Source organism: Populus nigra, chromosome 16, assembly GCF_951802175.1.
Source record: "Populus nigra chromosome 16, ddPopNigr1.1, whole genome shotgun sequence".
NCBI lineage: Eukaryota > Viridiplantae > Streptophyta > Magnoliopsida > Malpighiales > Salicaceae > Populus > Populus nigra.
Window position 1 is genome coordinate 10,729,777 of NC_084867.1, and position 20,566 is coordinate 10,750,342.

The 20,566-nt window shown below is 34.5% G+C and overlaps 1 protein-coding gene across 1 annotated transcript in view; it reads right to left on the reverse strand.

The window, feature by feature from the left end:
- Positions 1 to 7,248: 7,248 nt before the first annotated feature.
- The window catches only part of LOC133675858 (callose synthase 10), a 30,089-nt gene continuing 16,771 nt past the window's right edge, over positions 7,249 to 20,566 (reverse strand). Inside the window, exons 28-51 of the mRNA XM_062097379.1 lie at positions 19,268 to 19,365; positions 19,068 to 19,158; positions 18,811 to 18,971; positions 18,204 to 18,313; positions 17,836 to 17,970; positions 17,618 to 17,686; positions 17,362 to 17,533; positions 16,633 to 16,750; positions 15,435 to 15,554; positions 13,969 to 14,084; positions 13,787 to 13,870; positions 12,935 to 13,047; positions 11,986 to 12,038; positions 11,724 to 11,900; positions 11,577 to 11,624; positions 10,239 to 10,397; positions 9,840 to 9,953; positions 9,665 to 9,753; positions 9,354 to 9,512; positions 9,152 to 9,254; positions 8,916 to 9,035; positions 8,577 to 8,627; positions 8,288 to 8,470; positions 7,249 to 7,723 (exon numbers count right to left, since the gene is read on the reverse strand). Coding sequence (XP_061953363.1) covers positions 7,484 to 7,723; positions 8,288 to 8,470; positions 8,577 to 8,627; positions 8,916 to 9,035; positions 9,152 to 9,254; positions 9,354 to 9,512; positions 9,665 to 9,753; positions 9,840 to 9,953; positions 10,239 to 10,397; positions 11,577 to 11,624; positions 11,724 to 11,900; positions 11,986 to 12,038; positions 12,935 to 13,047; positions 13,787 to 13,870; positions 13,969 to 14,084; positions 15,435 to 15,554; positions 16,633 to 16,750; positions 17,362 to 17,533; positions 17,618 to 17,686; positions 17,836 to 17,970; positions 18,204 to 18,313; positions 18,811 to 18,971; positions 19,068 to 19,158; positions 19,268 to 19,365 — 2,883 coding nt within the window. The 3' untranslated portion in view covers positions 7,249 to 7,483. The remainder of the gene's footprint in view (positions 7,724 to 8,287; positions 8,471 to 8,576; positions 8,628 to 8,915; positions 9,036 to 9,151; positions 9,255 to 9,353; positions 9,513 to 9,664; positions 9,754 to 9,839; positions 9,954 to 10,238; positions 10,398 to 11,576; positions 11,625 to 11,723; positions 11,901 to 11,985; positions 12,039 to 12,934; positions 13,048 to 13,786; positions 13,871 to 13,968; positions 14,085 to 15,434; positions 15,555 to 16,632; positions 16,751 to 17,361; positions 17,534 to 17,617; positions 17,687 to 17,835; positions 17,971 to 18,203; positions 18,314 to 18,810; positions 18,972 to 19,067; positions 19,159 to 19,267; positions 19,366 to 20,566) is intronic.

The following is a 20,566-nucleotide window of genomic DNA, read 5'->3' on the forward strand; positions in this document are numbered from 1 at the left end:
TCAATCAATCTTTTACTTCATAATCTTTTAAAGTTGTGTTGTATATTTTATACAAATGTTGTTATTAATTAGTTATATGCATCACAGAGTTATTTTCTTATTGTCTTTCAGTTAACATGAGTCAAATCTGGAGTAAAAAGGAGAACTCGAAAAGGTGCTAAGAGTCCCCACTAGTATCTCATGAAAGTAGAAATTAATGGATATGTTGGCCATGCATAAGTTACTGAACTCGCAGAATGTTTACTTGAGAATGCCATTATGCTCGAGAAAATCACGATTTATCCTTGGTATCCAGTACCGTTTTTGGGAACTCCAATAAATAGAACACAGTGAAAGAAAACAGAAAGAAATTGCAAGGGGTAGAGCCAAGATGCTTGAAAAGAAACTACCTCCACGAGCTAAATTGATTATTCTTTGAATTTGAAACGTGTTTTGCACAATTTTATCACCTCTCTCTTATTGGAACGACTTCACCTGCACAAGAGAAAAAACAGTAGCAAGCACACCACGCCTGCTAAGTGCATCCGCAACTTGATTGTGTCACCCTGGCTTGTGCTTCCATGCAAAATTATACTCGACCAAGAACTCTTGCCACTGCACAACTTCTTCTATGTTTGAGAGAAAGTGTTGACCATATTTTCTGTTTTCACAATAAACCTTGGCCTTAATAGGTACACCCGCCACACATCGAGGCAGTGAACCACTGCCGTCATTTCTTTCTCGTGTGTTGAATACCGCTGTTCTGTCTCATTGAGTTTTTGACTCTCAAATGCAACTAGATGTCCCTCTCATGAATGATATTGTTGTTAGAACGAACTATCAAAGTGATGATGGTGAGTAACTTGAAATTGAAGTCCAGTTGTTTACCTTACTATTTTGTGAGATATCAGTATATTGTCATAGGTAAAACATTGATCTCAAGGTGGATTTAATGATTACAGAACCTGCCTTGAGAGCCATCCTGATTGCTGGATAATGATTATATCACCGGTTTATGAATTTATTCAACTTTCTTGCATGTCTGACTTCTACTTAGTGCTCTATGATATGGGGCTTCATCAAATGAATTTACATTCTACACCCAAATGCAAAGAAAATATGTTGAGAGATTCTAATCTACCCTTTCTGATAATGAATGTTTCTGCAACATGCTTGCATTCCAAGACCTTCGAGGAGTTCCAAACTCTAAATACAAGTTAAATGTGGTTATTAGTCGTTGTTTTTTCTAAGAATATTTAGAGATTAATGGAAGAAGGTGAAAAAAATGAAAGGAAGAACAAAGAGGGAAAAATAAGAGAAAGGTCGTGAGACGAAGTGACAAGATAGTATACGTTTGTTTTTTAGCATCAGCCTACACTGTATGTATATATAAGAAAAACAATATAAAATTACTTTATTATTACTTGACTCCACACTATTATTAATGATAGTTTCTAACAACACTTCCCTTATGAATATCTCTCGTATCTATTTTAGTAAACACATCAACTAATTGTTCTTCCATTTTTATATATAGGATACAAATAGTTTTTTTTATTCAACTTTGCTTTTTAATAAAGCATTTATAACCTTGATATGTTTGGTTGATCATGTTGATCAAGATTATAAGTAATATTGGTAGCTATTTTGTTATCATATAATAACAATGTGGAACCACTAATAGTTATTTTCAATTCTCGCATAAAATTTTTAAGCCATAAAAATTTACACAAGATTATAAACATATATTTTTATATTTTTAGATCATTTTAATATACTGATATCAAATATAATTTTTTAAAAATAATAAAAATATTATTTTAATGTGTTTGAAACTGAAAAATATTTTGAAAAGCCACTATTACCAAACTTTCAAAAGACACTATTCTAACAAGAAATTATTAGTATAAAGTATAAAATCACATATGTATCCTTGATTTCACACTCTAATTAATGATAGCAACTAACAACGTTATTATACGGATCACAGTCTGGAGTGAATAAGTTTTTTTTTTAAAAAATATAAACACATTAATAAGAAACACCAAATTTGGAAACCAAATTGGAGAGTAGATATCCAACAAGCAACCAAAAACAGAAGTCGAAAAACAAAAGATGAAAGGCAAACATCGGATAAAATGGCACCATTTCCGCTACTTTTTAAGTCATGGCCTTCTCCCATTTCAAATTTTCTTCTCTTCACGTGTAAAGTTCTTCTGCATTTTCCATTTTACAACTTTGAAAAACATTCTGACAACAACGCATGCCATTGAAATACTAGTTCTCCTATTTTTCCCGTAAGAACTGATGAGATTTTGAACATCGGCATTTCTCTTTCAATATGGCTTAATCTTAGTCTTTTAAATCCTGGATTAACTCATCAGCTCTTGCTTGCCAAAAAGCTGTGGGTGGTTAATGCACATGTCTCTGCATGAGAGAGTGAGATCATTATTCGCTGTAGGGGATGGCTACTACTAGAATTTAGATTTACAAAACTATTGAAAGTTTAGTCATGAATGCAATCAGCTGCTGTTTGGTGGAGCTATACAGTTGCATATGAGTGAAGCCTGTTCTGTTGTATTGATGGATATAGGGCAATTGATGAATGCAGTGTCAGGCTATAAACAATCATCAATATGGATTCAATGTTACGCACAGATTTGGGTCATGGCCTCCCATTTGACTCAGCTTAGGCAGTGCAAAAGGCCAGATTAGCGGGACAAAACTTAAGCAAGAGATTTGGAAAGAGTGACAGCTTTTCATTTTTTCCAACAGAGCGAGGAGCTGATGAGTTCACGGAACAAGAGAAGCATTTGCATGCATTCAGTAATAAAAGGAGAGTGGACATTGTGTTAGAATCAATGGAAGAGTTGACGAAGGAAGCCATGTTGATCCTTAACACAGCTATAGAATAAACACTCAATGGGAAACCCCAAGCTGAAAATCTCAAATCCTTGAACATTTTTGTTTGTCCGAAAGAATCGGGCTAATTTCCATGGTATCAAACGATAATTTCTCCATACATGAAAAGGAAAAGCAAAACTTATTGAAAACAAGTCTGCCCCTGGATATATCAAATTAAGTAAATAATTGCAAGCAGAAAATAATAGTAATAATAATAATAATAATAAATGTAAACTGTCTTATTGATTAGCACAATGTTCATGCTCAGAGCCAGTAAGTGAAACACTGATAACATCTTACGTAAAAACAAAAATCCTCAACTTGTTTTTGGCACTCTTGTACCATTATTTGAGAAGTATCAGAAACATAAAATGAGAAGAAAGAATCCAAGGCAATAAATAAGAGTAAAGGGTATAGGAGGGGGAAAAAACAAAGAAAAGTATGGTCAGAAACCATTCAGTGCTCCATCAGAAGGCCCAGGCATTCGTCAGAGAATCCCCGCCCCGGAAATGATAGCTTTCACCAGTCATTTTATCAAGGCCCTTATAGCAATATAAGTTCAACTACAGCACAGCCACCTCCTCTGCATGAAAAAATAATTGAGCTATAAGAAATCTTGAATCGGCAAATACACAAATGAAAGGGAAAAAGGACTTGGATATTTCTCGTTTCAAACATGTACCTTTGGGGGATGCTTATAATTCTCATTTTTGTCATTTTTGTTGTACCCAGGTTCAGTTCTTCGTGGCGACACGACTTTTTCTGGACTATTTTTGGTCTTCTTCTCGTCTCTAGCCTTGTTAAATATGACTGTGAATCCTTCAGCAGAGGCAGGGTTATTTACATCCCACTCACCAAACTTGGGCAGAGGCCGACCTTGCTAAGAGAGAAAAATCATCGATTGTAATAGATTAGCCAACCTTCTCAGGACATTTTCCTACTTAAACTTTAAATGCTTTACAAGTCACTCAACTCATTTTGGACATTGAATCATTACCAAGAAGCTACATTATGAAAAAAAAATAATTTCAGTTTCATTTTAGAGATGATACTAATGATGGATCATATATCTTAATACATGGCGAAAGGCAGCAAACTATAGAAAAACGAACATAAAATTGTCAGAAGCAAGTAGATTTCGAGGGAATTACTGGCTACAGAGATCGTTCGAGTCTTATCCAATTGCTAGATATCTATTGATTACAGCCTCGAATGTAACGACTAATGGAAGGCAAACTGTGCACACGACAGAATCCAATTAGTGGACAAACCCCATTCTCTCATCCATGCCTACTTTCAGAAAACAACCAATCAGCAAGAAATTTCAACAATGTCACAATGTCCATAGTGCCATATTTTAGGGTAAGGTAGAGCCAACAAAATTTCCCCAGCCCAAACAAAACTGTGGTGTAACAAAAAAACCAAGCATTCGACACATGAAGGAACAAGATCCCAGAAAATTGAAATTATAATACATAAGATTCATAAAAATTCTCAAAAACAAAAGCCATTCAATTCAAGATATCTAAATGATATCCAGATGATGAAATAAAATCCCATCCTCCTCAAAACATCATAAAGACCATCATGATCATCTAGTTCTCACATATTAAAGCGGCTTAAACAAAACACAGACAACATATAAAAACCCCACTACTTAGAATCGAAACAACAAACAAAAATGAGGGATTAAAGAAACAGGAATCTGAATTAAAAGAGACAAATCAAAGCAGGAAAACTACAAAGAAAAGAGTTAAAGGGAAAATTAAGGAATCTTACAGAAGCCATAAGAAAGAACAGAACAGAAGAGTGGTTAATAGAGGGAAAACTTCGTTGTGATGGTTGGAGTTTTAATGAGGAAAAGGGAGCAAGGAAGAACGATATTTTAGGCAAAAGAAAGAGAGGAAAAGGAGAGAAAATGGAGAATGAGCAGACGTTATGCTTGTTTGTTATTACTACATTTATTTTTCTTTTATGTCTTTGCTAAATGCTAACTGTTAGTTAGGTAGTTAGTTAGGCAACTGTGTTTGAGGCACCCACGTTGTTTACGCGCTTGTTTTTTTCTCTCTAACATATCCCCGGGATAATGGGAAAATGGTTTGGAATTTTTCAATTTAGTGAATATTTGTTACTTTATAACTTAAAAAAAATACTTATAGTTATAGTTTTAAAAAATATATTTAGTTAAAATTATCATTAGATGGATTTTTACATATAAAACAAATAAAAAATACATTTTTATGAATGAAAAACAATTTATTTTGTGAGATTCGGTGCAAAAAAAAAATAAAAATTATTTAGATAATCAAGTAAATTACCAAATATTCTTTTAATCTTTTGAGATGTCCAAAGCATGGCTGTCCCATTATTGCAATTAATAGGTTAGATCCTGTTGTTGGACTCAGGGATGGCAATAAAAGGAACGTAGAAAATGAGGTTTAACTGCTTCGAATTTCGTTGTTGAATTCTTAAAAACAAAAAAACTATTTATGTTTAATTAGTTTCATTTATAAATTATTTTTTTTTTTGTATTATTAATGTGAATGCCCGAGTCAATTTGCGAGCATCTCTACTTATCCTACAAGCTCTGAAATTAACGACTATGTAAGCCTCTAGTGACCATCATATTAGTAACTATATGTCTCAAACAAAAAAAAAAAGAAACTCTTTAATCCCAAACTCTTATCATTGAGCACTTATACTAGATTCTTGTAAATGTATTCTTCAAGGAAATACATACATATATAGATACAGGCTTACACGATGTGTGAATTATGATTTTGTTTCTGATAGTGTTGATTTGTCATTATACTTAAATATTGTAAGTTGCCAAGTCGCACTTGCATGCATTTATATGAATTTAATTGGTGATGGAATCCCATCTTATACGAAGACGTGGATTGGTGTATGAAACATTACCAAGTTGCTAGACGACATATTTAATAATTAGTCATATATCATATATTATATACAGGAAAATAAAATTAAAAGATTTCTAGGATAAAAAACGTTTCGCGATTATACTCGTCATTAAAACGTTTTGATTGGTCCATGTGTAAAAAATAATAATAACTAGCAAATTTAAACCTTCATTGCTCAATTATAATTACAATCCTTTCTCAATAAGGACATATCGGGAAAAAAATGGATTTCTAAGTTATCGGAGATCCCCTTTAGTTTTGAAAACAAAATCATTTTCATGTAAAGGGAGAAATAACGAAGATCTTAGGATATTTCTTTGGTTTATAACAAAGATTTGCTGTGATAATAGCAGAGTCTTGCGCTAATAAGACAAAATAATGAAAATAATTTTAGGATAATGATATTAAAAATATTATGCTGTAAACTATTTCTAATATTCAGCTTTGGTTAAGTATCATTCTTTTTTTTTTAAAAAAAAAAAATAAATTTAATTTAGTATTGAACCAATGGCAAGAATAACAAATATAGTTTTGTGATCAATTGTTAGTTTATCCAAAAAGATTTATGGATTGTATTATTAAAGTATTTGTTAAATGATTGATCGGATTTATTAAAAATTAAAATGTTAAACACAGCGAAAATGTTCATTGAAAACCTTTTATTAAGTCAAATTTTAAAACCTAATTATATTATAGTTTGAAGGGTTGTCTTCTTTTATAATGATTAAGAGAGGAGAGCAATCAATTTGAAAGGAGAACTTTTAAAACCTATTATAACAAAATAATAATGAAACTAAGGACATATCCAAAACTTGAATAATGTTTCCAATGTTTTTAGAAGAATTAATTATATCATCTGTTCGAGATATAAAGTCTATTTTCAAGTGAGAATAATAATTCTCAGATGTAATCATGAATTGAAGTGGGTCGATCATAGGAGCATTACCATCAAAATATTTGGAATAATCACGTGAAGAGCTTAACAACTAACCATTCAAGTTCATGAAAATAAGAAAAAAGGTTTTTAAGACGTTTGTGAGAACAATGAATCATGTGCTTGAAAATTTAGAAGAACTTGAGGTTATAATACCTATAGTCGAGGGTATGCTCGTTTTTATCAATTTTATCAGAGTGGAGAAGTTAGCTTTTTTCATTGCTAGAAGATGCACAGCACAATAAGTTTTTTGATTGCCAGAAATGGGCAACATCCCAAAGAGAGACGTAGGAAAAAAGGGGAAGGGAAGCCGAGCTCAGCTGAAAATAACATGCATGCATGGACGGTTCTCTTGCACGACGAGATTGTACAAGGCAACTACTTTTTCTGTTTTCTCAGGTGGCTAACTGGTTTGAGTGACAGACAGTTACGATTCACACCAGTAAGAGGGCCGACGATGAAATTAGAGCTGCAGCGGCGGAAGAGTTGGAAATGCAGGAAGCAATGTAATTGGACTAACCGATAACCACAGACTCACTATGCTGATCTCGAAAGTCTCCTGGAAAAATTACAGACAATTCAACACAAAACTACACCTGCAGCGATCAGATGTGGAGGAATATCAGTGGAAAAAGATGTGCCCTCTTGTACAGAATACAGATACATCTTTCACAAACATCATGTACAGTCAATTTAAATCCTAATAATTTATGAGGAGAGCGATATCATACAAAAGATTACTCATCTACGATCTATCCACGTTAGCTTTGTTTCCAGCAAGGATAAGTGAGATCTCCAGCCCACGGCTGAATGCTTGGTTGAAGAGCAGGCGAGACTGGAAGGTAGAAACGAATGGAAACCATGATAAAAATGCAATTGGAACAAAAATTAACGCGCCCATCCCAGCATCATACATCCTGGCAAACTCACGCACTGAATCCCACAAGCCTAAACTCCAAACTATCCTTTTCCAAGCGATAGCAATCTGTTTCAGCAGAATCAAAACAGGATTTGCAGTCAGTGAAAATAAGAATGGTAAGGACATTAATGATAATATGCAGGTCAGGACTTGATAAAAGCAGCAGTTTAGGGTTTAGACCATCAAAGTGCATGTACTCTACCAAACCTCTCCAAAGCACGTGTAATAAAAAAGCAGCAGAAGAAAGCTGCTAAATGAAACAACACATCCTTCTTGCCTCCCCAGCAAGCTCTTTTTTCTTTCCACTCTGCTCTTTTTTTTTTTTTAGCTTTTCTGAGAGGATGTGCCTAATAAAATGCCTGGTGTTATCACATACTTATCATGGAGTTACTTTCACAAGTAACCACTATTACTGCTTGGACTTAAAGCCAAAACACAGGCACATATCCTAGAAATTTGTTTACAGCTCGCTCTCAAACAGGAAAGCCAGTTTTTTCCTAATTCCTACTACAGAATAAGACCCTTCATGTCGGATTTATGCAGCAATATTCATCACATGAATTTTCATTTCAAACATTGCTGTTGATGTGGTTCTATGCAGAAAATAGAACACAAGCCTTTTCAACTTACAGATAGGATAGTCCATCCAGTGGCAATAAATGCAAGAAAGCTCGCAAAAAGATCAGGAATTGACAAATCAGTGAAGGCAACAGTAAGGCAAAGAGCTGCAACAAGTCCTAAGGACGCGATTCCTTGCATGAATCGCATCAATAGCTGGAAACTGGTAGATCTTTTTGGGCTATAGGTGAAGACCTTCATGGTTATAAGACAAAGAACACATACGAACATGAGTATAACACATACTCAAATATAGCTACATAAATAAAGGAATAATAGATGAACATAAAAGGATACAGACCTTAAATATCATGACAAAGCAAACCAATACGACCCAAGAGAAGCCATAAATCTAGACAACAAAACCAACTGTCAAGATCAAGAAGCAACAAGGCATACTACTAATGAAATAATACTTTCAGCCTTTAATCTATTACAGTTCAAATTGCGTTATTCAAACTATAATATCATCTTCAACAAACATCCTCAGCAATAAATTGGCAGGGAGAAAAAAAAGGCCATGCAAGGAAAAAATGTTTCTTCCTGATCAAAACAAAGGGCTATTAATCGTCGTTTCTAAAGAACATACAAGAGAAACAAGATCACAAACTCATATCAGAACAAAAGATAAGAACTATACCGCAAAAGATCTATCATTTCCTGTGAGATGGAGCTTGTATACGATGCCATATTGAAAAATGAGGAATCTCAAGCTTAATATTGTTTCCAATATACGACCTCTCAAAGTTTGGATATGCGCCTGGAGAAGAAAGAAACTGACTTAAAAGGTAATAAATATTATAAAATGAAAGGTACAAAGCACCAAAATGAACACATTTAAATACATAGAACAATGTATAGAAACTTTAACACCACCTGTTCTTCTTCCCACCATGATTCCCAGCTATTATCTCCCTTCACCCCTACACCACCTTTATATAAAAGCCAGCTAGTCCAATCTTCAAAATCATCAACAGTCCTGTTTGCCAACATCGTGGTAATTAGCAGACAGCTTAGTTCTTACAAAAACATAATAGCTCATGACATGAAGGCAAATAAATAAGAACATGAGGCTTACTTTTGCCACTCAAAACCAGAGGGATTAAATATGTAAGGAGCAAATAGCCATGAGATGACAAGAAACCAACTGCTAAGTGTCAACAAAACAAATGACACAGCACCTCCATCTGTGTACCCATATGCTATGTAAACTATGAGAAGCAGGGCAACTTCGAGCCTGAAAGAAAAGGATGAATGTTTTGTAACAAAAAGAGACAACTTTTAACAGACAAAATCAACCTAATTCTTCCCAACCCCACCTTGACTCAGGATGGCAGGTGCCATTAGAAAACGAAAATAACAAGAAATCATTCATGTAAATATACTCACGCTTTAACAAAATGACTTCTTGAGTAGAGCCTGTAATTTTCAGCAAACTTGATGTGACGTACCACAAAACCTCTACCAGTTGCTCTGTACTGTTAGCGAAATTTAAGATGCATAAAAATCAATTTCCAAGTATGTAGGTAGAGGTGTGTGTGTGAAAAGAGAGAAAGAGACATACTTTTGCACCTCCATGGAGGATAGTGCGTCCAAAATAATGAGTTCTGGTGCCCAATGAAAACGTGAAGAAGACTGAACACAACTGAAGTTGCATTGTAATAAAGCTGAAAACAGCCTGGAACACCAAACAAAAATAAAATTACCAACAGGAACTATTGCATTGGAGTAACAATATTAAATTAAATCACGTCTCCAGAATAAATCCTAGTGCATAAAATACAAACTACGATAAAGGAAAATGACGTGTAGAGCCTCAGTTAAATATTCCCAACCACTACAAACACAGAAAGAAATCCGGTTAACTAGGGTAAGTGACCTGGCAATTTTGCAGTACAAAAGAAGAGAAATGCCAAGACAAATTAATAAACACACTGTACTGAAGGAAATTAAATGGACTAACCTTAAGCAATCCAAGTTCAAGTATAAAACCCATTATCATGGGGATTGCAGTAAAAACTCCAATCTGGACCAAGAACTGTGCATTAAGAGCAGCATCCAGAGCTGTATTTCCCATCTTTTTTGCACTAACTGATATAGCATTATCAAGTCCAGAGAAAGCCTGAAAGAGTTGACGCAATCAAAAAATGTCCTTGTCTAAATGAGAGAATAGGCTTATTAAAGTCGTGCACAAAAGACCAAGTACATATGAAAAGCAATTCGACAGGCAATATTAGAAGAGGCCCAGATCCAGTAGTTGACTTGGAAACATCATAGAGTATGCCCACAGGACGAGAAGAATCACAAAGATCCTTGAAACAAAGTGAGAAGTTTATAATCCCATTTCACAATGAAAAGCCTAGTATCCGAAAGAGATATATTGGTGCAAAACTCTTCAAAATCTAACAACACTTGTAAATGCAATGTAACCAAACTCTTAAAAATCTAACAGGATGCAGCCAACCTTTTAAAAAACTAATACGATGCAATCGACCCGATTTTGAAGTTTTTCAGAATGAATACTTACAAATCGACTTCTTTTTCCCGGAATAGAATCAAAATCCAAGTCCATTTTCTTGGGGTTAGGTGGGGGTGGTTATAACATGGGACCCTTTCCTAAAGAGATATATTGATGCAAAACTATTAAAAATCTAACAAGATGCAGCCAACCTTTTAAAAAACTAATACGATGCAATCTGCCTGATATTGAAGTTTTTCAGAATGAATAACTTACAAATCGACTTCTTTTTCCCGGAATAGAATCAAAATCCAAGTCCATTTTCTTGGGGTTAGGTGGGGGTGGTTATAACATGGGACCCTTTCCAATTATGAGCATAGCCACAAGATGTTTCCAGTATTTTAAGAACGCTATATTCAGAAAGTATAAAAACGAACTTCCATGTTCAGGCTTCAAGTTTCTTCTTTTCATTTGTAGTACAGCTTACAAGCATTCTTCTAATGATGCCCAAAATTCTTAAAAGAAACATCAATCATTGTGGACAGCAAAATTGAATATTCCACTATTCATCTTATAACAGATTGACAGTTAAATGTCCAACAGATAAGTAGAACAAAACTTGAAATCATAATCACCAAGCTCGCAACTGGTCATACAAGGCCATTTGAAACAACCAAAAAGTTTCAGAGCTTGCAGATACAATAGATCCCTTTTTGAACAAATTATAATTTCTAACCACTCTATTGAAGTAGTTGAGGTTTAAATTAAGATTAAATAAAATAAATTTGCAGAGACTAAAAGTTGGTCAAACCAAGACAGCAAAAACAAAGTTCGGTAGATTACCAGGTAAGCCCTTCCATACAAGAATACATATACTGTGAGGACTGTCATCTGAATCAAAGATACATTCCTTGTCAGATAAACCAAAAGATTAGCTACCTGATTCAAAATTGTTTTAAGTGATAAAACCAATAATAGAAACAGACATACCATAGTGCACACATAGTACCCGACAGTTGTAAAGTAGAAAGAAAGCATTCTGAAGAAATCAAATAGTTGCCCAAGCCTGTACACATCCCTGCTTAGAACTTGCTCGCCATTTCCTCCTGCCACTTTCCCTTCAAAAAGGGCAATCTGGTTTAACCCAACGTCTCTTCCCTTTCCAACCTACATGGAGAGGGATATCAAATAACATTGAAGATTTATTTTCTTCCCAATATAAACTAAAATGAAATAGACAAGAGCATCGAACCTGAATATATTCATGGTGAGTAATATTTCCTTGCCTCAATGTGGTGTTAAACCCTGCAGCAATTCTCGTTTTAGTTACATGAAAATCAGTTGACATGAAATCATTTGAGCTTGTTACAACTCAGTCAGCCAGCATGATCACCCATCCAATATTTGACAAAAATGCTGCATTATAATAAGCTTGTTGTATCACAAAATATCAACTTAAAAGCCTTCTGCCCCAACAAACAAAACATTCAAGAGACATATCTCAGATATCAACAAACCGCAAGATTGACTAAATCATTAAAATATGTTGCACCTTCTAATCAAAACCAACACTTTTCCTTTGATTGGTTGACCAAACATTCATATCCGACATAGGTAACAACAACAGCAAAGAAGCCTCAATTCCAAACCAGTTGGGGTCAGCTAAAGGGTGGGGTAAGACTGGAGATTGAGCATTGATCATGCAATGTGCTCCACATTGCTAAGCAACCACTAGTTCACTACAAATATAATGCAGGCCATAAATGTCCAAAATGCATGTAAATTTGCATTTGGGCAGGGCATCAGACAATGAGTATTAGTTTAATAATGAGAGATTCCAGCTCTATTAGGATACTAGAGGGTAGAATCAGTGATTTACTAAAACTACAAGATTGAAAGGTACTAGTCTATCCTCCAAAACACACATGATCTAACCCGGAATCATGGGATTTAACAGGCTAGACCAGAAGTTTAACAAGGGAAACACCACCTGTCCAAATAGAAATTCAGATTTAGTTAAAGTCAAATGCAACTCCCTATTTGCTTAACCATTTTTTAAGATTGTCAAAAGAATTACTTCAAGAGCAAGAGACTGATCATATCTTTGCCCAGACAACACTCAATAATCAATAGCTTCTGAAAAAAATCCATTTATTTTGCATAAATGATGAATGATTTCCACTATTTCATCAATAATATACCTGCAAATATATCTTCACTAATATTGATCACACGTGATGCCTTACTGATGCCACCTCGAGTTATATGAAATACACGGTCAAATACATCTGGATGGCCATAGTGCATGCGGACCCTGCAAGATGTTTTTTCAACCAAAAATCAAAATCATAAAAAGTTTGCAGGCAATCCTTTAAGAGTAAAACATTTATTATATAAATCTTCCTTTAGTGCACATGCAAAACATAAAGATGATACAAAGGCACACATCTGCATACAAACCATCTGTGCATCAACACAAGCTACAAAATAAATGAAAATATATTTACAATCATAAAAAATACACTTAAAAAGACAAAGGAACACTACTTTTTCTAATCTAAAAGCCCTCAAGGACATATAGACTTGGCTTGGTATATGTTCACTTATTTGAAAAAAACAAATCAATTCCTAAATTCAATGCCTTCACGTAGGAGATTTGTTACAAATGAAGGACAAAACTACACATAACTGTTTACTCTGAAGTATATTAGGATATGGCTAATGAAAACAGACAAAATGACTACACATCGTATGTTATTGCACCAAGTTTTGCATAGCTACAGGAACTAATAGTTTAACATGTTACTCATCTGCATTGTAATTCATGCTACACAAAAATTAGGATGCAAAGTGAATAAAAATCAAATTATAACATACCGCACACCTAGTCTATGGAAACCAAGCAGCTAATTAAGAAATGGTTTTAATGATAGATTATTGTCTTGAATTGGTCACAAAGAATGGTCTTAGTAGAAGAATCCATTGTGGACAACATTTTCTTTTAATCTCACTCACGCACTGTATAGGGCTGAAACAAGTTAGAGACTGCTCACTTGAGTGGATATGCTAACACACGTTGGCCCAATGTTACAAAGCTTGTTTCTTGATTGGACATGAACCAGGCTAACGATGAAACACTGCATAAATACACCCAAAAACAATGATTAAGAAGACTGTCAGAGCAAAGATAAAAAAAAAATCAGGTAGCCATTATTTCGAGGAAAAGTAGACCAACCTTCCAGTGAAAACATTTTCCCTTACACCAAGGATGGTGGGAGGTCGAATGCCATGATTTGCTCGAAATTCCTCAAGAAGATTTCTCATTTTCATTGCCTCTTCAAGGTAGTTGTCCTACAAAAGGGCATATCAACCAGGTTTAGTTATTTTAATTCTTCCCAAAACACTGTATGCAAAGACACACCTATGGTTCCAAAACTTCTTACGAAAGAAAATAAAAAATTAGAAGCATAGACATGATAAACAATTCATACTAAAGGAAGTATACTTGTACAGCACCATTTACAAACTCATGCTTGCAAGAACCAAGCATCTGCTAATACACTGTAAAATCCAGTACTTCTCACTAAAATTCAAACTACAGCAACCAACAAACTTTAAGAAACTCCTTGAGCCATTTATTCTTATATTTCAGAACTTACTATAACAAATATGAAATACAAATTTAATATCATACACTTGCTAATCACAGCAGAGGGCCAAATATCATTTTTGAGCAAACATCATGACAAGACAAAAGGTCAAATACATTATTTCAGTAACAACATCAACAATTAGAAAGTATAAGAAGAAAGATTTTCATGATCAATTTGGTTTGAGTGCCTGCTGAAACAGTTGGAATAGAATCTACAAAGTTAGAGGTTTACAACATATGCAAAAAATATTTCACAGTAATTTTAAATGAAAAAGATCAGTGTTTCATCATCTTTGATAGCAAAGACACTTTCAGGTTACCATATCAACCACAGCTTCCTTACATATACGGGCATATTGATTAACCCTAATATCAGAAATATAATAGTATAAATTATAAAGAAAGTTCCTGCATCAATATGCTGTTCCTCATCAACCTTACACCATTCCGATTGCAATGCGAGAATATTCCAGAAACTTAACATTAACAAATGCTGGTGGAGTTGTGACAAAAATGCCTTGTCATCTAGAAGCACATTCTATCTATACATTGAAAGACACCAGAAACAGCACCAACAAGTACTTCATATGGTTTCTAGAGAATACAGTTCATCAAATGTAAAGCACGTCTCTTGGTGGCCAAATAAAAAGCCATTGCAGAAAGCATCCCTCAATAATGGCATCTAATCACTATCATTAAGAGATTGAAAAATCTGTTTGGCTTCAACCCCAGTGCACTGCTCAGGTGTTCTGTGTGGCCAGAGATATTATCCAATGATTAGCCCCATGTACTATGAGCATCCAAACACAATGTGAAACTCGGCAAATTGCTCAGAAACTCAAGATTCAAGTAAAATATAAAACCAATTCTCCAGCCAACATCAATCATAAAAGCCAACAAAAGCTTCAAACATAGGGGTGCATTGTTAGTTCCAAAACGCAGCAAAACACCAGAAATTAACCTAAGAATGAAGCAACACAAATAATACAAACACATGCACAAATTATTGCAGTGGAGCACACATACATGAATATGTATGCATATGTAACCTGGTTCATGTCAATAGTCTGAATGGCTTCTCCACGAGTGAAAATTATAGCATGGTTCTGGTTTTCAGGCTTCCCTTCTCCAAGCTTTGGATTTCCAGGAAGTTTGATTGAATATATTTCCTACATATAAAGATAAAAGGCACACAAATACCACATTTATAGCAATGCCCAAGCAAAGAAACTATATATGCAACCATTTCTTTTCCAAAGCAATGAGATAAATGCAAAGAGAAAATGCTTTGAAAAGTCAATGTCATAGCCAATGCCAGTGCGATAACAATGATTGGGTCAAAATGTAAATTGCAAAAAGTGGGCACAACTGAATAAGTAGAGCAAAACATTGCACCATACAGGTTTATATGATCTAAATAGGTAGAAAAACAAAAGCCATGACTATAGAGCCATAGGTCTCACATGTGAAAGCAGCTGAAACAAAACCACAAAGTTGTTCGATCCTTCCACAGGATCTTAATCAAGTTCTCACTAATATCCATGGCTATATATAAAAACACAAACTTTTTAAGATATTTTTTATTGACTACTACAACAAACATTTTTAGAAAATGTTTGACTATTATATCCTTATAACTCTATTATATTTTTTAATCTTAATCATAATCAAAAGCAATTCCTACATCCAATGCATTTTCCCCATGCATTCACTTGACAAGTTCTTAATCTCTTGGACAAGTAATGGCAATCACGCACACAAATTATTTTTAATTTAATACACATGCTTAATAAAATTAAGGATCCTTTTATTGTTGATTCAATTGATGTTCTTCATATAACCATGACTGGCAAATTATGCAAATATAATCTGTTATTGAAATAATTATCTCAAAAAGTCATCAAACACTTACAAAATTCAATATTTTTAAATTTAAAAATAACTTCTCCACATCCTATAACATTTTCATATTCAATATAGATGCTAACTTGATGGATTTTTTTTAGATAAAAGAAAATTAATTAATTAGCTAAATAAGAGTTACAAAGCATGACGAAAAACTTGAATATAAAGCAAACTCAAAATCTAATTTAATCACTTAATTAATTAACAAATGATTTTTTTAATAATTTAAATAATACACGTGGATGCACATGCCAAAATTACTAGTTTCTTTTAGCAAAATGATCCTGGAAGACTACAGAAAACTTTGCACCAATGACAAACATTGCAAAAGAAACTGCCTACCTGATCTTTTCCATGTATATCAGCTTTCACAAGCTTCGAATAAAATTCATGGGAAACCTGTCCGTCAGCACTATCACTCTCCTCCACGTGTATGAAAGCAACTCGAAGTGCCTCATTCCTGACTCAGAAAAATAGCATACATAACCATGTGCACAGAAACTTGCAACATGAATTACTTAATCATTTAGCCGATTACATCAGAGTACAATCTGATATAGATCCACTATTAACATATGCGCTCATACAGCAGGAAGAGAGAATGCAATTAACATCAGAGTAGCCAGCTGGCAGAGGAGGAATCTTGCCCGGATCAAGATCGTGCACCAAGTAAGGATGCCACCTCACTCTCCAAGTAACCTCTTAGTATGGGTGGCAAGAGAGTAGAAGTCCATACAAATATGGAATAGTGAATATCACATTTACAAAATAGATTAAAAACTCAGAAATCTTCTTTCTTTCCATCAGAAGTAAATAAGATTTTATGCAGCACTGGTCACTACCCATTTCAGGATTAAAATTTATTCAGATGCCAAACATGCAAACAAACAGGCACCTAGCACCCATCCCTTGCATCTAGGTGACATGAAATACTTTGGCTTTGTAGTTAAATATGTCCTTAAAGAAATACGATATTAACAAAGATAACCATTTAACATCTATATAGCAAAGAGTGGTCAACAGGATAAAAATAGAACATTCAATTCTATTGAAATTAAAAAGAATATATACCGCTGCAGTAAAAGAGAAATATCAGCTGCCTCTACAGCCTTTCGCTGCTTCTGTTGCCCATAAATCTGGCAGGAGACCACATAAGTGAACTTCAAATCTGCTTGTGCCCGTGCTTTCTGTGATAACTCAAAACCTTGTGATCTTGAAAAGTTTGTCTGAGAATAATCATCCACTGCAAATACAAGATGACCTTAGTGAGTTTATTTCTTAACTCTTAGATTGAATGGATCAATAAGAGTTGTTCAAAATTAAGCACCTCCCTGTGACCTCCTTTCTAGATAACTCTGCAGCATCAGAGCTCTCCTGTAATACATCATACCACGTACTGCATCCCAAGGAAAATGGAATAATAAGAAAAAACAAATGCTCAAAAACACTAAGAAAATGGCAAAGTGATAATATGAAATTATACAAATTTCAAAATGCAATTAATAATAAGAATCATGTGGCTATCATATTAAATAGAATTCTAACCAGTCCGAGCTAGAGTCTGTCCACGATAAGATGCCCAGAACCTAAGCTCCAAGGAATCACCAGAATTTTCTTGAAGATCTGCATCCCCAGTAGACTCTGCTCTACCAATCCGCTCCAAGAAATTCTCCCATTCATCTGGAGGAAAAAAAAGATTCTCAGCTATGAACAAAGGAGATTATCAGATGCCAATCATATAATATGATAAAGAAAACTGACTGTCAAAAAAGGAAAGATAAATGAATATACTAAAGGGCTAGCATTTTCATTAATACTAATTTTCGCAACTCCGGCCCTGTTTAAAAATTCCTCAAGACAGAGAGGGAGTTGAGAGATATTTTACAGGGTAGAACAACAAAAAAAAGATATACCTGGAAAGATCTTTTGAAGATAGAAAAGAACGGATATTCCATCCTCATTTTCCACTCGCAACTCAGAGGAACTATAAAGCACAGTCTCACTGTAGTATGGCGTGAAGACACTGTTCGCAAAGGAATCAAAACCATAAGCATGAAGGAGACAAATAGGGCTATGATTGTTTCTTGTACAATATGCTTGCATAAAATATTCTCCTGTTAGGTTCACTTCGAAAAAACTATGTCATTGAAAATATTTTACAGTCAAAAGAAAAAAAAAAATAAGCTTGAAACAAGGAAAAACAATTTACGGTTCTCAAGGATATGAAAATATTTTACAAGGATATGAAAATATTTTACGAAACAATCACTGTCATTAAATCATGGGTCTCACCACTAATTAATTCTTGTCTTTATCTTTCTAACACTTATTTTTCATATAAACCAAACACCAAACAATTATTTTCCAGTAGATTTTATTAACATGGCCAAACAATGGAGCATAATATATTTTCAAGAAAATATTTTCCAAAACCAAGTTATTTTACATGAAACAAATGGACATGTCAATTTACAGTAAGGCACAAAGTATACTATTTGACATACTATAGATCATATTTACCTAAATGGTATCATTTCAGAAACTGGCTTTGCCGAAGGCATATCCATGAATAGTGAATTTGAGAAAAACTCTAATCTTCTTCTTGCTTCAAGATTCTTAGGAATGTTGGCTGCAGAATCCTTTACGGTGAGAAGAAGTTGCAACCTTTTCACCTGCTCCTTCTGTGACAAGGAAGATAAAAAAAAAAATACCCATGTAAATGCAACCAGCACAATAAACCAAGAACAAAACCAGATTTTTTACTCACAGGTGCTTACAATTTCAGGATCCTTTGGCCACTCTATCCTGGAGAACAGGCGTCGTTCATTTCTTGCTCTAGCTAAAATGTTCCATGTATCAAGTTGCTCTCTGTAGCAATTAATCAAAACTAAATTGTGAATTATCATGTTTCAAATACAATAATAAAGCAACAGTGAGGCTCAAAACCCCCGCCCAAAATAAATAAATAAATAAATACCTTAGATCCGATGACAGCAGATCATGTGTAACAGCCTCATACACGGCATATACAGCCTTTGCAGCACCATTGGCAAGTACAGGAGTCTCATTTTGTATCTGAGACACAAGTGAATTATTCTTTTGAACAGGAACACGAAAAGGCAAATAAAAAGTAACATATATTACTTTCTAAAATACTATTTATTTCTGTTATTTGTGTCTGCTTCCTGCCAATCTACTTCCTAAACTACGGATGATCTAGCAGGTTGACACTTATGGACCCAAGCCAGGGTGATTTATCCATGACCATGGTGAAGCTCAAGGTAGAAGGTTTGTGCAAGTGTAAACATAATAATTGTGGCATCTAATATTCAATGCATAGAAAATCATTAGTCTTTGAGTTTCAAACTTAATCCAGAATCCAGATACAAATGAATTCAGATTTTTCACAACCAGCTCAGGCCTTTTCGTTGGTCAAAAGCTGGGCCTGGTTCGTTCATTACTGTCATGCAGCCAAACCAGAACCAATGTCAAAAGTCCATTAAACGAACTTGTGGCAAGCTAAGTACAGTTTCACATGGCTCAGCTCTGGGAACATAAGCCCATTATATGCGACCCATCAATATCATGCTGTTAGCATTTACTAGTTTCTGTGGTCAGAAATATGCCAATTGTTTACGAGTGACATGGTCTCATTTCATGTAGAGACTTAGTTAAAATGGTTTCACTTGAATCCCCATTGGTTTGAATCAAGGAGGAAAATGGCACACAAGAAAGTCAGCATTGACTAGCAGGTAGTCACAAGAGGACAAGCTTTTCCCTGTCTTGAATGTTCCAGATGACTATCTATATAGACAACAAAGTCAATGTTGATGATGTTAAAAGCACAGTTTTAACACTCAGCCTTCTATGGGAAAAGCAGCTGAGCTGCCCTCAGGAGCTGCTGGTGAGACCAACAAGCCCGAATTGAGCTGGAATTGTTTTGGCTCGCCAGGTGATAATATTCTCATAAATTGTAATGAGCAAAGATTAAACAAGTAGATAGTCTGTTTGACTTGGTTCTTTAGACAGCCAAATATTCTAACCACGTATGCCAAATATCTAAAATAAGCAACACAAAAAATTCAAATCAAATACCATAATCACTGATGCTCTTGTCTGAACCACAAAAGAAACAAAAATAAAAAACAGATGGCATGACCAAAGCAGAGAGAAATCTATATAAACTTTAACAAAGAATAACGCCAGCTTTTGAACTAGCATAATTGAAATACAGTACCTTAAGGTAAAGCAGTCTCAATTATATTATATGATCAAA